Consider the following 14,507-nt stretch of genomic DNA (forward strand, 5'->3'; position numbering starts at 1 on the left):
GTGGAGAAGATAGAGGAAAGGCATTCATATTAACAGATTGCTCAGTGCTTTATGTGATCATCTTGTTTGTAGCGCTCTACTTCTGTCATGGAGTCAGAGTTTGAATCCAAGTTTACATGGTTTCAAAACCCACATTTTTCTATTGCACCAGGCTTTTTTCATTTCACCAAATATCCAAGATGAATAGAACCACTGTGAAATAAGTATCATTAGTAGGCTGTGCACATATGGAAGGGTTAATTCTAGTGGAGAAAGAGCGGATTGGGAGGTTTTGTGGAAAAGGCATCTGAGATGGAGCTCAAAAAGATGAATGGGATGTCTTATGGTTGGAAAATGGGGGAGTTGAAAAGTCCATTGGATTACTGTTATCCAAAGATAGAACTACTTGCAACATTTCATTTCTCCTTGACTTGGGCTATTCAAGTTATCTGAGTGGAAATATAGGTGAGGATGGTTCTTGTAAGACTTTGGGTCTTCTAAGAATGATAAGGCAGGCAGGAAGCCCAGTTGCTCACTCTCACTCAGGTTATTGGGTGGCAGCCTGTAGGTTCAGGACTTGGTTGGAGTCCTTACATAAACAGATTAATCAAAAACTACCCTTGGCTGGGTGCAGCGGCTCATACCTGTAATCCCAGGATTTTAGTAGGCTAAGGCAGGAGGATTCCTTGAGCCCAGGAGTTCACGACCTGCCTGGGCAACATAGCAAGACCCCATGTCTACTAAAAATAAAAAAGTAGCTGGGCATGTGGCTCACACCTGTAGTCCTGGCTACTTGGGAAGCTGTGGTGGGAGGATCACTTGAGCCCAGGAGTTTGAGACTACAGTGAGCTGTGATCAAGCCACTGTACCCTAGCCTTGGTGATAGAGCGAGACCCTGTCTAAAAAAAAAAAAAGGAAAGGAAACATTTACATTTATGGTTGTTTTAACGCCTGTATCTGTGGCCAAGTCTGTAGGGAATGGGGATGCAATTTTACAAGCTTTGCCTGGTTAAAAAAAACACTTATCTGTGTACCAGTTGCTCTCAGACTTCTGGCCATTTAGCGTCCCTTTATTTATCGTTACTTACCTTACCATTTCTTCTGTGGTGTGTCATTGCAGGGCTGATGGGGAAGTGAAGCACTGTGTGATCTACAGCACTGCTCGGGGCTATGGCTTTGCAGAGCCCTACAACCTGTACAGCTCTCTGAAGGAGCTAGTGCTCCATTACCAGCAGACATCCTTGGTTCAGCACAACGACTCCCTCAATGTCAGGCTTGCCTACCCTGTTCATGCACAGATGCCCTCGCTGTGCAGATAAAGAGGAAGTGGGAAGAGAGGTGGTTCTCTGGCATTTTTTTCTACAGTTTTTATTAGACTACGATGAGGGCATTCTTTCTACATAGACTGCTTGTTTTGCACAAGAAGTGATTCTGTGAATGTGAAGTGGAGAGGCCGAGCAGCAGCCGGCCGGGATGGAGGCATTAGAGGCCTGAGGTTCTCTAGGACTCAGCCATGCCGCTGCACTGACATACTAAGCTGGAAGCAGATGTTTTTTTGAAAGTCTGTTTCACTGGGGTTTTTGTTTTGTTTAGCCAGGCACCCTCAACAGAATATTAGGCTTGATGGTTGTAGTGGGTGGGGTTGTATTTGGAAGCCTCTGAAGAGGCCATGTCTTTTTTAAATCTTTAACTCTTGAGAGTGCAGCAGGGGCACGGCTCTGCTGGGAGTTCTGTTTTGCTTTGGCAGTCTCTCTTCCCCCACGAAGAAGGCTGTTTTGGTTTTGTGATAGAATGGGATTTGATGAAAAAGACAACCAAAGGAAAATGGGGAGGCTTGGGATTTCATTTAAACAATCTAAGCCAAGATGATAAAAAAAAAACCTTCAACTGAAGGTACTTTATTTCTTACCAACATAATTTAGGCTTCAGCATCTCATCAGCCCCTCCCTCTAAAGAAGTATTATGTTCAGAAGCCAACAAAACAATGTTTGTTGCCAGACCAATGTTTGATGGAAAAACGTATCACTCATAGATGAATGTATACTTCTGTACCAAAACTTGAACATGAAAAGACTAGAAATTGTGAGTTTTAGCAAACACTAAAATTGGTCAGTGTAACCCCTTCTGTCCTGCCTGTTTCTCTGAGATGAGGAATAGCGTTCTTTTTGTGGGGATGGTGAGTTTTGAATCATAAAATGAAGTTGGTGCTTGTGTGGTGTTTCCTTAGCCTAAAGAATGATCTATTGTTTGAAATCTTTGTAACTTGTTTGTATGAGTCAAGAAAAGGTGCAATCCAGTGCTTTTAGATGGCTTGATATACCAAATAACAATATAGAACAACATTATTATATGTGCTTCCCCAAGTTTAAAGGCCCTGCAGAAATGGTAAACATGATTTAATTTCCCTTCATCTCCCCCTCCTTTGCTGGATGGGGTTTTGGGAGCTATAGGTTGCTAAGGAGGGGAGTCAGATTGTGGTCAGGGGCCTCAGTAAATCACAGACCCAGGGGCGCTGTGGTCCGGGTGAGAGTCATACCACATTACACATGTGCTTCCATACAGTGGTTTCTGAAGCTTTTGCAAGGAGAGAAGATGGCTTAGTGTTTAGACGGTTAGTAGAAGCCATCTGGAAGCTTTTTTCTTTGCCTTTTTCTGTGATCCTGCCATTAAGGCTATGTGCAGTCTGCCCTCATGCTCCAGTGGCCTTGATTTTAGGCCAGGAATCTTCTGCTCCATGTGGCTTAAGCCTTCCAGCTGAGTGAAGCTAGGCAAATGGAGTGGGGGCAGGCATTATTCCTGCCCCCATAATGCCCCACACCCATCAATCAGTCAACACTCATTTGACAAATAGAGTCCAGCTGCCTCTGAGCCAATCCCGGAACCATAACAGGCTCAGAGTGAGTCAGCTGTTTGAACCCAAAGCTGTGCAGTCAGGCATCCTGGCTGAGCTAGAGAAGCCAGTACCTGCCTCTTGATTTATAAGGTTACAGCTAGGAAAGCTCTAGTTTTGAGGGTGAAAGAAAAATATAACTTTACCTGAGCACTTATTTCCATGACAGCGTCTAAAATATGGACCATGCTGTAGACATAGATTTATAAATTTGGAGAAACTTCCAGTTACTAGCGATGAGGATAGGAAGGGAAGTGCTTATCTTTGGCTTTTTCTTGGTTACATTGCAGTTTCAGGATTGGGTGAGACAGAGACAAATGAACCCCCCTCTAAAGTCATTTAACTAATAGCCAGCACATCCCTTCCCCAAACTGTGGATTGAAATCTTACTGAAAGTTTTACTGAATAATACCAAGCTAATTCCTGCTGGGCACACTTGCATGGCTTTGCACCTGGTGTTGAACCTGCTAAAGCAGGTGGATGCTCAAGATTACGTGCAAGGAATCCCTCCCGTCTGGTACTAACATTTCAGTGTGTTCTGAGTGTCTTTTAAACCAAAATGGAAATACAGATGCATGCCTGTAGTATTCAATGTGTCTGCTCCTTTTTGGGCAGACACTGAGGGTGTGCAGGGAGAGACCAAGTACCATCTTTATACACTTGGGCTGGCTTATGGAGAATGGCTGCTTTTTTTCCAGTCCTACATTCCTTCATTTTTTTCTTTTGTTTTTTGTTCTTGAATTCATTGTTTTGTGGGATCTAAGACCCAGGGGTCATTTGAGAGGTTTGACAGTATCTTTTCTGACCAGTTGCCACATGACTTGCTTGACCCTGAGCCAGTGGAAATGGCATAGTGACCAGTCTACTACCCACTGAGCCTGGTGTGTAGAGGGGGATAGGGTAGCAAGGTGCGTCTTTACGCCCATGACTTGAGAGGAGATCTTGGCCTCTTTCATGAGAATCTAGTGCTGTTTCCTGTCCCATGATCTGGACCCTGGGACTATCTGTCTTGGCATCTTAACTGCAGTTTCAATGAGGCAGAGGGCAAAGAGAGACCAAGATCAGAGGGGCTCATTATACCCCTGGCTAGAGAACCCAGCTACTGACATGAAAGCAGCTTGGGGCTGGCTGGACACAGGTACTAGGCCCATCGTTTCCAGGTGAAGCTTTCATCACAGAACAGTGCTATCTCCACCTGGCCATAGATGCCATGCCATGATTCAGGCCTGGATAGGCTGCCTGTGTCCTTACCACTGATCTGGCCAAGAATGAGGACCTCTCAACACTTTCACTCCCTCTCCAAGCCTTGATGGGACCTCCACTTACTTTAGGCCTCATGTGCTGTGAAGAAGCTTTGAGAGCCAATGTGGTGTCTTCCACAGGTCTCCTCTCTTTGCTGCAAGGAATCAGCCCCGTGTATTCTCTGAAACTGAGAACTGCACCTGGGCAATTCCTGTTTTCTAAGGTGGTCTCTGCTGCTAGTTAAGAACCCAGAGTAGGCCTCTGTGAGGCTTCAGTGGCCTCAGAAACCAGAGGGTCCAGATAGGGGGCCTGCTTGGGCCCTCTGTGCCCAATTGCTCAACCCTGCTTTAGCTCCAGCCACTTGTGGCAAACAACCTCGTTTCCTTATAAATTCCAGCATGTGACTTTGGTGCCCTGTTACTTGTGAAAAATCTATTCTGTTGTCTTCGATGTAGTCCAAAAAAAATTCATGTAGTTTTTACGTAAAAATATCTGACTCCCAAGAAAGCCAACTGTATGTCTTGTGATGGGACAGTTCATATGTAGTTCCTAGACCACTTTGCAAATTGTTCTTGTCACCAGATGTGTTCAGACATTGCTGTGCAATTGTGGGGGAGGGTAGGGGGAAAGGCGAGAGGAGTTACTTATTGGTCTTTTTGTTTTATACCTTCCCCAAGAGGGGACAGTCTGGCCAACTTGCTCCAGTAATGCAATAAATACATTGCAATAAAGTTAATTTTTTGTCTTCATGCTATGAAGGGGTGGGCTGGGGGCAGAGTGGGGGTCAAGAGAGAAAAGCACTCAGGTGTTGAACAGCCCTTGAAACTTCCAAACCTTCTCTCCAGTAAGCGCCAAAAGACTAGTACTTGGGCTGAACTGGGGCAACCAAAGGCTCTCTTCTTCCTAGGGGAGGACATCCACTCCAACTAGGCATGATGCCAGAGTCCTGTCCACTGAACACAGACACAGGGAGTCTCAGATATTGACTCAGAAAATTAAAACTGAATGCCATTTCCTCCACACCTCACTGCCCACTCCTGACTAATAAGCTGTTTATTGGTTCTCATATTTCTACCCAGAATGAAAAGTGTTTCCACATTCTACTCTGCGGGAGGGGGAAATGGACCCAGCTTTATATATAGTCTATCCTCTTGTTGCCCTAGGCCCTTGTCATCTCCTGCCAAGGCACACTGTTGAGCTTCCTGTATTCTGGGAATGTAATGAGCAAACATGCGATGACCTCTTGTTGCATAGGATATTGCAGCGCTCATCCATGTCTCAGGCCCCACCCATGTGTAGTCAATTACAAATAAGTCAGATTGGGCAGGAAACAGCCTGTTCTAAGTGACCTTGTCTATGTCTTTTCTCCCCACTACACTTTAGCTACACAGCATCCCAAGACCACTGCTGGGAACTATGGATTTCTCCTGATCCCAGAGTTGTTCATACTTCTGTGTTTAGGATGCTCAGATTTCTATCTCCTTCCCAGTTTTTTCTTCTGAACCCTACCTGCTGGCTGGATGTTTCCACTGGGCTCCTGGGTGGGTGTCTCACCGACACTTCAAACTTGTTTACTTGGGGCTGGGTGTGGTGGCTCACACCTGTAATCCCCGCACTTTGGGAGGCCTAGGCGGGCGGATCACCTGAGGTCAGGAGTTCGAGAACAGCCTGGCCAACATGGTGAAACCCTGTCTCAAGTACAAAAATTAGCTGGGCGTGGTAGCATGCACCTGTAATCCCAGCTACTCAGGAGGCTGAGATATAAGAATTGCCTGAACCCCGGATGCAGGGGTTACAGTGGGCCAAGGCCGCACCATTGTACTCCAGCCTGGGCAACAGGGCGAGACTCCATCTCAAAAAAACAAAAAAAAACTTGTTTACCTGGCAGAAAAAGTATGATTGGCTATGAATTCCCTTACCTTCCTACCACCAAATCTACAACCTTATCTATATCTATATAACTATTCTCCCTCCCACCTGTTAAATTACAATAGTTGCCTCCAGCTAAAGCCAGCCCTCCACATGTATTTTGGAATCTATTTTCTTCCACCTTAGGAATCTCCCAAGATTAAGATCAATTCTTTCTCTACTTCAACTGGATCATCTCCATTGATATTTAAACATGGTTGGTTGGTTGGTTCTCATTCTACTCCCCCAGTCCCTACTCAATCATCCCATACATCTTTATTTCTTTTCTCCTCTTGAAAGCCAAGCCTTTGGAAAGAGCTGTCTTAAATATCCTTATTTCCTCATCTCAAGTATTTCAGTACTGGTTCCACCACTGTTTGAAACTGCTTTTCTTGATGCCTTCAATAACCATCACTGTTAACTATCCTCTCTATGGAAAGCTCCTTCATGGACTCTTATTACAACTCATTAAATATTCTTCTGACATCTGATTGTTCTTTTACATCTCCTGGATTCCTTCAGTTCTCACTTAACGCCATTTTACCTGGCAGTTTTATCCACAGTCATGAATCCACCCACCATCTCTAGGCCAATTACATCTGTTTATTTCACTTGCCCAGACCTCTATTGGAAGCTACTTCATATTTAGCGCATAGAATGCAGCACTGAACTACTTAGCCCTGGTTCTCTTCCTTGTTTCTTATTTCGGTAAATGGAAATACAATTCATCTGGTTATATAAGTCAGAAATGTAGTCAGTCATCATCCCTGATAGCCCTCTGCTTCATATCTAAAGTCCTTCACCAAGTATCAATCAAAATAGCACTTCTAACTTCACTGCTTCACTACCATCTGCACCCTTCATCCTGGAAGGCCCCCCTTCTTCCATGCTTGTCCCCCTCAAACCCATTCTGATGATAGCAACCAGGCATCTTTTCAAAATACAAATCTGAACCTGTGGCAAACAATAACTAAGTCTCCATTGATCTTAGGGTGAATTACAAAATTAGATGGTCTGGCTTCTCCGATTCGGGATCTCATTCCCCACCTTCAACTTCTTTTCACTGGCTCTACCCCCTCAGCTAGTGCCAGTATCTCAGGACTTCTTCCTCATCCTGCGTATGTTCCCTGGACAGTCCTCATCTCTTGTGGCTTTCATTGCCTTCTACTGCCTGATGGCTCCCAAATCTAGATGTCCAGCTTCCTACCCTTTCCTTCCTTACCTCCTCACTGTTGCTGTTCTAGTTCACACCGCACTACCTCATCCTCTGTGGTACCCTCACCCCACTCCAGCCTCTCTATACTGCAGCCAGAGTGATCTTCCTAAAACAAAAGATAATACCACTTCCCCGAAGTTACCTTTCAGGAACTCTTCACTACCCCCACCAGTTTCTCAAAGGGAACACTACTGACACTTGGGGCAATTGCCCGATGTGGTATAGGATGTTTAGCATCTCTGTGCTTCCTCCTCCCATCCCCATTTCCAACCCTCTAGGAGGGCAGTTCCCAACATCCTTTACACCTGTGGTGTGGTGCTCCTGACCAGATCCCTACATGCATGGGGCACTTGCTCCCTCAGCCATGCCCCTGCCATCCTCCAGCTCACAACCTGTAACCTGTCTGCCCAGGCCCCAGTACATGAGCCCAGAGACTGCTGTGAATGAACGAAGAAGCGAAGAGAGGACTAGAAGGCTGAGGGGCCAAATAGCTGCACAAATGGGCTCTGCCACTGTGGATACAGTGCGCCCTCTGGTGGCCACCACCTTCCCAGGCAATGGCCCAGACATTTTCATCTCCAGGCCTCCTAACACTTCTTCAGACCTAGGCACTGGATTGTGAGACGATCAGTGCAACCAGTGCAAGACAGTTTCTCAAGTCTTCCATCACTATGGAGACAAAGCCTTGGTACTCTGCCAAGCCCCACTGCCTGCCCTGTGATGCCACCTCCTGACTCCCCTGGCTCTGGTCCCACTTATTTCCTACCCCTTCCTCCCACACTACCCATCAAATGAAGTTCTACTCAATGAGGGCTGCACAGACAATGTCCATCCACCTGCAGTGCTGAGGCCTCTACCTGCAACAGCCCAGGAAGAGCTCACTGGCTACAGTCATGAAGGGCTTCTTATTAAATATGACCGGCGGCTTTGTTTTCATCTCACTCTCACCTCGGCATTTATCAAGTAACTTCTCCGTCCATTTTAAAAACTCTTTCCTCCCGTGGACTTTATGACTCTTCTGGCTGTTCTATCTTCTATCTCAAACACACCCAAAGTTAAACTGCCTCCTCTCACTTCTTCCCCTCATTTCCTGGCTTAGGCAATCCAAGTTAGGAGACACATGTGAGTTCTGGAGTCCAAGGGAAACCTAGGTTCTAACCCCAGTTCTACCCAAGCTGTATTACCATGGGCATCAAAGCCTGAGTGCCCTTATCTATAAAGAAGGACTTTTAGTTGCTACATGGTATTTTCTGGTTCCCCATCACCTTCACAAAGTCATCTCCTGGAAGACCATTAGACATGGCCCTTGCCTCACTTGCCAGACTCATTTCTACTTTGAATTATCTTTGGTTCCTTGAATATACCAGGTATACTGTATGTGCTAAAGGTTGCCTGGACAGCCTTTCTTAAACCAGCCTCCACCCTTGCCACACCCAGCAAACTACTATGTGTCATCTGTTCTTCATGTTTGAGCTCAAATATCACAGCCTTTGGGAAGTCAAGCTGGGTTAGGTGGTCCTCCCCTGATAGTGGAAACTGTTGTATTCCCAGCAGCAACACAGGACCAAGTTACATGTGGGCTGACCAAAGGAAAACAAGCAGGCTAAAGACATAACGGTGGTTTCCAGGAGTATATATTACACGGGTCTGAGTGCAAGACATGGCAAACAACTGCTACGTTTGCTTTAAAAGCTCATCTGGAACCAATGCCAAATCCCGATGCTTTTGATGGTCCCCTGGTTCTTGGCCCCTCCAGAGGAGGCTGGACTCAGACTCCTGGGTGAGGGGGCAGCCTTGGCATGGAACGTCCTGCCTTCTGTCACCTGAGGCATCAGGCACTTGGGTGATGCTCAGGGCTGGATCCTCTTTCACTGCTTGTACACACTCAGACTCCCACAGCCAGCCCTGGCTGGGATCCTCACAAGGTGGATGGGCACTGGGTGGCTGTGTCTTCCCCTGCTCCCTGGGAGACAGGTTCTTAGGGTGGGCTGGAGTTGTGGTTTCCAAATCCTGGAGGTTGACTAGCCCACCTGCCATGGTTGCCTTTCTGCTTGGGGATGCCCTGTCTGGGCCCTCAATATGGAATTTCCAGGACCACATGCCCAGCTTCCCAGAGGTGGAACTGGGAGGAGAGCAACTGCTGGTGGGCGTGAGTCCTGAAGTGCTGGGAGAAAGTGCTGCTAGTGCCTGGGTGTGGAGGTGCTGAGCCTTCCAGCAACCTTCAGAAGGGATGCAGTCTGTGGCTCCAGACCTACCCAGGTTGGGGCCTGGTGAGGAGGAGCTGGCAGCCTCCTCAACGGCTTGTGGGCTCCCGAGCCTCCTGTGGGGACCACTGGGACTTTCCATTCTGGGAGGCCCCAGTGTGATCCCTGTCAATAGGCTTGGGACCACTGGGCCCGGGCTCCTAGGGTCTCTGGACGGGAAAATTTCCTCTTCCCCACTCTCTCCTGCTCCTTTGGGGGCCACACTCTGGCTCACTTCTGGGTGAGGTGCCAGGCTCAGCTCCTGCGCACCCTGGCTGTTCTCAGGCCCCTCCTCGGTGTCGTCCTCTGAGGAGTCCACCTCACGAATGGCTTCTTGCTTCTGCAGTGACTCCCGTCGTTCAGCTCGGTCCTGCCGGAGGGTGCCTAGGGCCCTTGAGGGAGCAGGCTGCAGCACCCCCTTCCCTGGCAGGGCCCCCTTGCCAGACAGCACACCCCTGGCTCCAACTACCTCCAGAGGGCTCACTTCCCTGGGCGGTAGTTCCTTCTTTAGCTCAGAGTGAGGCAGGTCAAGGCTGTGCTTGCGAGAAGTGGCTAGCTTCTTCTCAGAAGCGGCAAGTGCTGCTGCCAGTTTCTCAGCTGACTGCACCCTCTTGAGTAGTGGTGAACGGGGTGGCTCCGCGCTCTTGGGCCGCGAGAGTTGTCTGCCCAGGGGAGGTGACAAGTGAAGCTTTGTGGGAAAGGCCTGGGCTACATGGCCAGACAGGGGTGATGGGGACCGCTGAGGTGAAGCTGCTGGGGGTGGGGGAGAAGGGGTGTGGGCCAGTGGTGACAGTGGGATGCTGCCTGCTGACTTGCGCCGTGGAGAGCGGTACTGGCGTTGGAGCTTGGGTGCCAGACCGTGGAGGGAGCTGGGCCGTGTGTGCCCAGAGCCGGCTGGGGAACTGGGCACGCTAGAGCTGGGGGAGCTGCTCTGTGATGAATTCCCTCCCACTTTGTACAGAGACAGACAGACAGACAGACAGACAGACAAAAGCAGAGCAGTGTTAGCTGTTAGAAGTGACTAAAGGGCAAGACAGGGCTTAGCCCTGTTATGTCCCAGAAACCAAGCTACCCCCTTCCCCATCAATTAATTCCTCCCCAAGACCACAGGATCTTCCAGGGGGCGGCTGAATGAGAGATTCAGAGTGGGTCTGTGACAAGCACATAGGGTCTAGGAACTCTCCTATTTCCCAGGGGTTGTCTCTGACAGTTCTGTCAGGGAGCCCTTCATACCTGAATGCACAGCATCGGGGGTCACCCGGTAGCCTTGAGTGGGAGATCGGGGGGAAAGGCTGTGGCTGTGTGTGGGAGAGCCTGGCCCACTCTCCCCTGATGACAAGGAGCGGTTAAGGGAAGAAAGGCTGCGGCTGGTGTGGAGCAGGGATACTTGCTTAGTGATCTTGCGGAACAGGGAGCTCCTTTTTCTGCTGCGGGGATAAGGGTCAAAGGCTGAGTCGATGCAGAGAGCACAGCACACCCTGGGCCCAGGGCCAAGGCACCTGGCACGTACCAGCACTCATGTGACTCAGAGAAAACCCTCTGGACTGCGCCTGGCTCACCTTTCTTGCCCATCCTTGCCGCGGCCCCTCTTGCTCCTTCGGGCCATCTTGGCCTTGTAGCTGCCCTTCCGCGCTGGCCCCACTTTAATGGATGTGTTCTCCAGGGGAGTTGTTGAAATGGCCACCTTGTTTCCACTCTGGGGAGCAGAGCATGAGGCCTAGGCTAAGCTGGAGCCATATCCTTCCCTCCTGGCATGGCTATACCACAGCATCAGCTTTTGCCCCTGCACCAACACATCTGAACCACGGGCCTGTATTATTCTGTCTTCACAGATGAGGAAATGTCTCCCATTGGAGCCCCAGAGTAGTCTGGGGTAAGAAGGTAGAGAACAGGCTAACCCGTCCCATTCTGCAGCCCTACCCACAGCTCAGAAGGATCCCTGGGCCTTAGTCAGGGAGGGCGCCGCCTTGTGGAGAAAACTCTGTTGTGCCACATTCAAGTTCTGTGTGTACTTACATCTTTTTTTTTTTTTTTTTTTTTTTTAAGACAGAGTCTCACTCTGTCACCCAGACTGGAGTGCAGTGGTGCAATCTCAGCTCACTGCAACCTTCAAGCACTTCTCCTGCCTCAGCCTCCTAAGCAGCTGGGATTACAGGCATGTGCCACCACACTCGGCTAATTTTTTTTTTTGAAGAGCTCACCGTGTCTCCCAAGCTGGAGTGCAGTGGTGCGATCTCAGCACAATGCAACCTCTGCCTCCTGGGTTCAAGCGATTCTGCCTCAGCCTCCCGAGTAGCTGGGATGACAAGTGCCTACCGCCACACTTGGCTAATTTTTGTATTTTTTAGTAGAGATAGAGTTTTGCCATGTTGGGCAGGCTGGTCTCAAACTCCTGACCACAGGTTATCTACCCGCCTCAGCCTCCCAAAGTGCTGGGATTACAGGTGTGAGCTACCATGCCCAGCCAATTTTTTTTTTGTTTGTTTGGTATTTTTAGTATAGGCAGGGTTTCATCACGTTGGCCAGGCTGGTCTCGAACTTCTGGTCTCAAGTGATCCACCTGCCTCAGCCTCCCAAAGTGCTGGGATCACAGGCAGGAGCCACCGCGCCCGGGCTGTGTGTACCTACATCCATACTCGGTGTCGATGTGTGTGCACCCAACTCACCCACTCCCCTAACTGCCATCACAGACTCACAGGCCGAGGTCATTCAGGGACCATGTGGGCAGCACACCCTGCACTAACCTTCAGGATCAGCTCCACCACCTCCGTGTGCACCAGCCCATGCACAGGTTCCCCATTGACATGGGTGATGAGGTCGCCTTGACGAAGCCCTGCCTCGCTGGCCGGACCTCCGTCCTCCACGTGCTGCCCCAGGAAGAGAACAGTACTGAGACTGGAGCCTGAACACCAAGCATGGGGCTTGGTTCTGCACATTAAGCTGTGAGCCCCTTCACCACCACCCTTTGACCCCCGAGCAGGGACAGATGGGCTCCACAAAGGGGAAGCCGGAAGGATAATGAAGCTGGGAGACAGCAGGTCTGGATGGTCAGACATACCCACACCATGTGGTGCACAGTGTAGACATCCGAGTCACCCATGTAGACGCGAATGGCCCGCAGGGTGAAGCCATACTTCTTGCCAGCTCGGTGGATGATGATGGGAGGCCTCACGCTGCCAAGGGCTGGTAAGAAGTCCCTGCTTGGAGAAGAGTCCCGGGATGATGGGTTGGACGACTGAGAATGTGGGGACATGGGGCTGGCCAGCGGGGAGCAGGTGTGGTGTTCTAGAGAAGGAGAAGCCAGGACTTAGTGGGTCAGAGGGCCTTGGTCTGGCCCACGGTCCAGTCTGTTGATTTCAGCACAACTCTAGTCACAGAGCCTGAGCCCAGGTCCATTTTCTCCACAGCCCCTGACCTGTGAAGCCCTCTCCTGTGTCCAGACCCCAAGAGACGGTGGTGGTGAGAAATGGCAGCTAGCATTTATGTGTGTATCAGGGACTATGTAAGCTTGTCATACATATTTAAATGTCACAATTAACCGATGAGCTGGCTACTATTATATCCACATTTTTGGATGAGAAACTTGAGGCTTAGAGGAGTTAAGCAACTTGCTCAAGGTCAAGAGCCTGTTAGTGATGGAGCCAGGATTTGAGTGTGAGCTCTCTGCCCCAAAGCCTGCACTTGTGATATGGTGCTGTCCTGCCTTCTGGCACATGTATACACAACCCCAGACACCAATGCACACCTTCAGAGACCACAGTCTCTCAGATCCCTGCTTAACACACATACACCTGCCATGTGCAGAACCTTGCCAAGGCCTAGAGATTCTAAGGCCCTTCCTGTGAGTTTTATCCCAGCTCCCCAGGGGCCTCACCCGAAGGAATGAGGAGTGAGAGGGCTGTGGCTGAGGCGGACTTGATCACTTTGTTGACAGGGCGAGTGGTGCGCTTCTCTGTAGAGTCCCCAGAGAGCAGCCGGTGGCGGGCCCTACGCACAGCCAGGTCACTGATGGCCTTGGCTGTGGCTCCCTCAGCCAGCTGCGGGGTCCCACGGCCTGTGGTCTCCATAGCTGTAGGCCCAAGGGAGCAGTGAGACCGTGATGCTGCTGAGCCTCCTCGCCCTGCAGTATCCTCCAGCTTAGGTCCTTTGGCCGCCCACTGGGCCATACCTGGACTGGAACCACTGCTCCGGCCAACAGCTTCCTCATCCAGCTTTGGCCGCTGCTCCCCTGAGCGTTCAGCAACAGGCCCAGAGGTCCCCTCTCCAGAGGGGGGAGTCAGGACCCATATCCCCTCCTGCGGTTGCCTCCTGAGGGCGCTGCTGGCCTCCTCAGGGCCCTCGGGGAACCGAGGCGCATCCAGGAGGCCTGAGCAGCGGTGTCGCACTGTCATGGGAGGGCTTGAGTCACTCTCTGTGTGGGACGACTCAGACACCGACAGCCGCTTCCGTAATCTATGAGACACAAGGCCTGGGGTGAGATGGCCCAGGTGGTTCCCCTCCTCCTGCCAGGTCTCAGGGGCACACAAGGGTTATAGTAACAGAATTTTCCTCCGCAGACATTCCTCTAGGAGTCACCCTTGTGAATGCCCCCTCACTGCCACCTGCACTCCTCCGCGGCATCGGAATCTCTCCCATGATCTGTGACAATGCAGGGATATCTGTGTCGCCCACCCTGGCTGAACTCTGGGGTGCTCACATCTCAGGGGAGCCAATCACCCAGCTCCGGTCTCGGCCTTTGAGCCCTGCCAGGCCATCTGAGCGGTCCTCCTTCTCCTCACTCAGGCTGCGCTTGGTGGGGGGTGGTGTCCGGCGCTCCTCGAGCAGTGAGAGCCGCTCCATGCTGCTGTACACCTGTGGGCACAGGGGATGCGCTGGGGATGGTCTCTGGCAGCCGTATCTCCCAAGTGGCATAAAGCATAGGAAACCTAGGAATTTGAACCAGTCGGCTCCTTCCCTCCTCCACACACCCCTGAATATTTGGGGAAGCGGTTATTCCATGGATCTGACCTGGCATCTCATGTCAGGGACT

General features: G+C 50.3%; 2 protein-coding genes across 20 annotated transcripts in view; one reads left to right on the top strand and one right to left on the bottom strand.

The window, feature by feature from the left end:
- The window catches only part of PIK3R3 (phosphoinositide-3-kinase regulatory subunit 3), a 142,822-nt gene extending 137,978 nt beyond the window's left edge, over nt 1-4,844 (top strand). For all 4 annotated transcript variants that reach the window (XM_033226583.1, XM_033226582.1, XM_033226581.1 and 1 more), the window contains one exon: nt 1,100-4,844. In XM_033226583.1, the coding sequence (XP_033082474.1) occupies nt 1,100-1,298 (199 nt within the window). In that variant the 3' untranslated portion in view covers nt 1,299-4,844. The remainder of the gene's footprint in view (nt 1-1,099) is intronic.
- A 4,008-nt stretch (nt 4,845-8,852) lies between these two features.
- MAST2 (microtubule associated serine/threonine kinase 2) overlaps nt 8,853-14,507 on the bottom strand; it is a 262,907-nt gene continuing 257,252 nt past the window's right edge. For 13 of the 16 annotated variants that reach the window (XM_033226568.1, XM_033226567.1, XM_033226566.1 and 10 more), the window contains 8 exons: nt 14,175-14,329; nt 13,647-13,930; nt 13,353-13,547; nt 12,537-12,763; nt 12,223-12,345; nt 11,038-11,174; nt 10,712-10,905; nt 8,853-10,429 (listed from right to left, as the gene is read on the bottom strand). In XM_033226568.1, the coding sequence (XP_033082459.1) occupies nt 8,910-10,429; nt 10,712-10,905; nt 11,038-11,174; nt 12,223-12,345; nt 12,537-12,763; nt 13,353-13,547; nt 13,647-13,930; nt 14,175-14,329 (2,835 nt within the window). In that variant the 3' untranslated portion in view covers nt 8,853-8,909. The remainder of the gene's footprint in view (nt 10,430-10,711; nt 10,906-11,037; nt 11,175-12,222; nt 12,346-12,536; nt 12,764-13,352; nt 13,548-13,646; nt 13,931-14,174; nt 14,330-14,507) is intronic. The other 3 variants (XM_033226564.1, XM_033226569.1, XM_033226580.1) reach the window with 2 other exon arrangements.

The sequence above is a fragment of the Trachypithecus francoisi genome, unplaced genomic scaffold (assembly GCF_009764315.1).
Source record: "Trachypithecus francoisi isolate TF-2019V2 unplaced genomic scaffold, Tfra_2.0 Lachesis_group12, whole genome shotgun sequence".
In the NCBI taxonomy this organism is placed as follows: Eukaryota; Metazoa; Chordata; class Mammalia; order Primates; family Cercopithecidae; genus Trachypithecus; species Trachypithecus francoisi.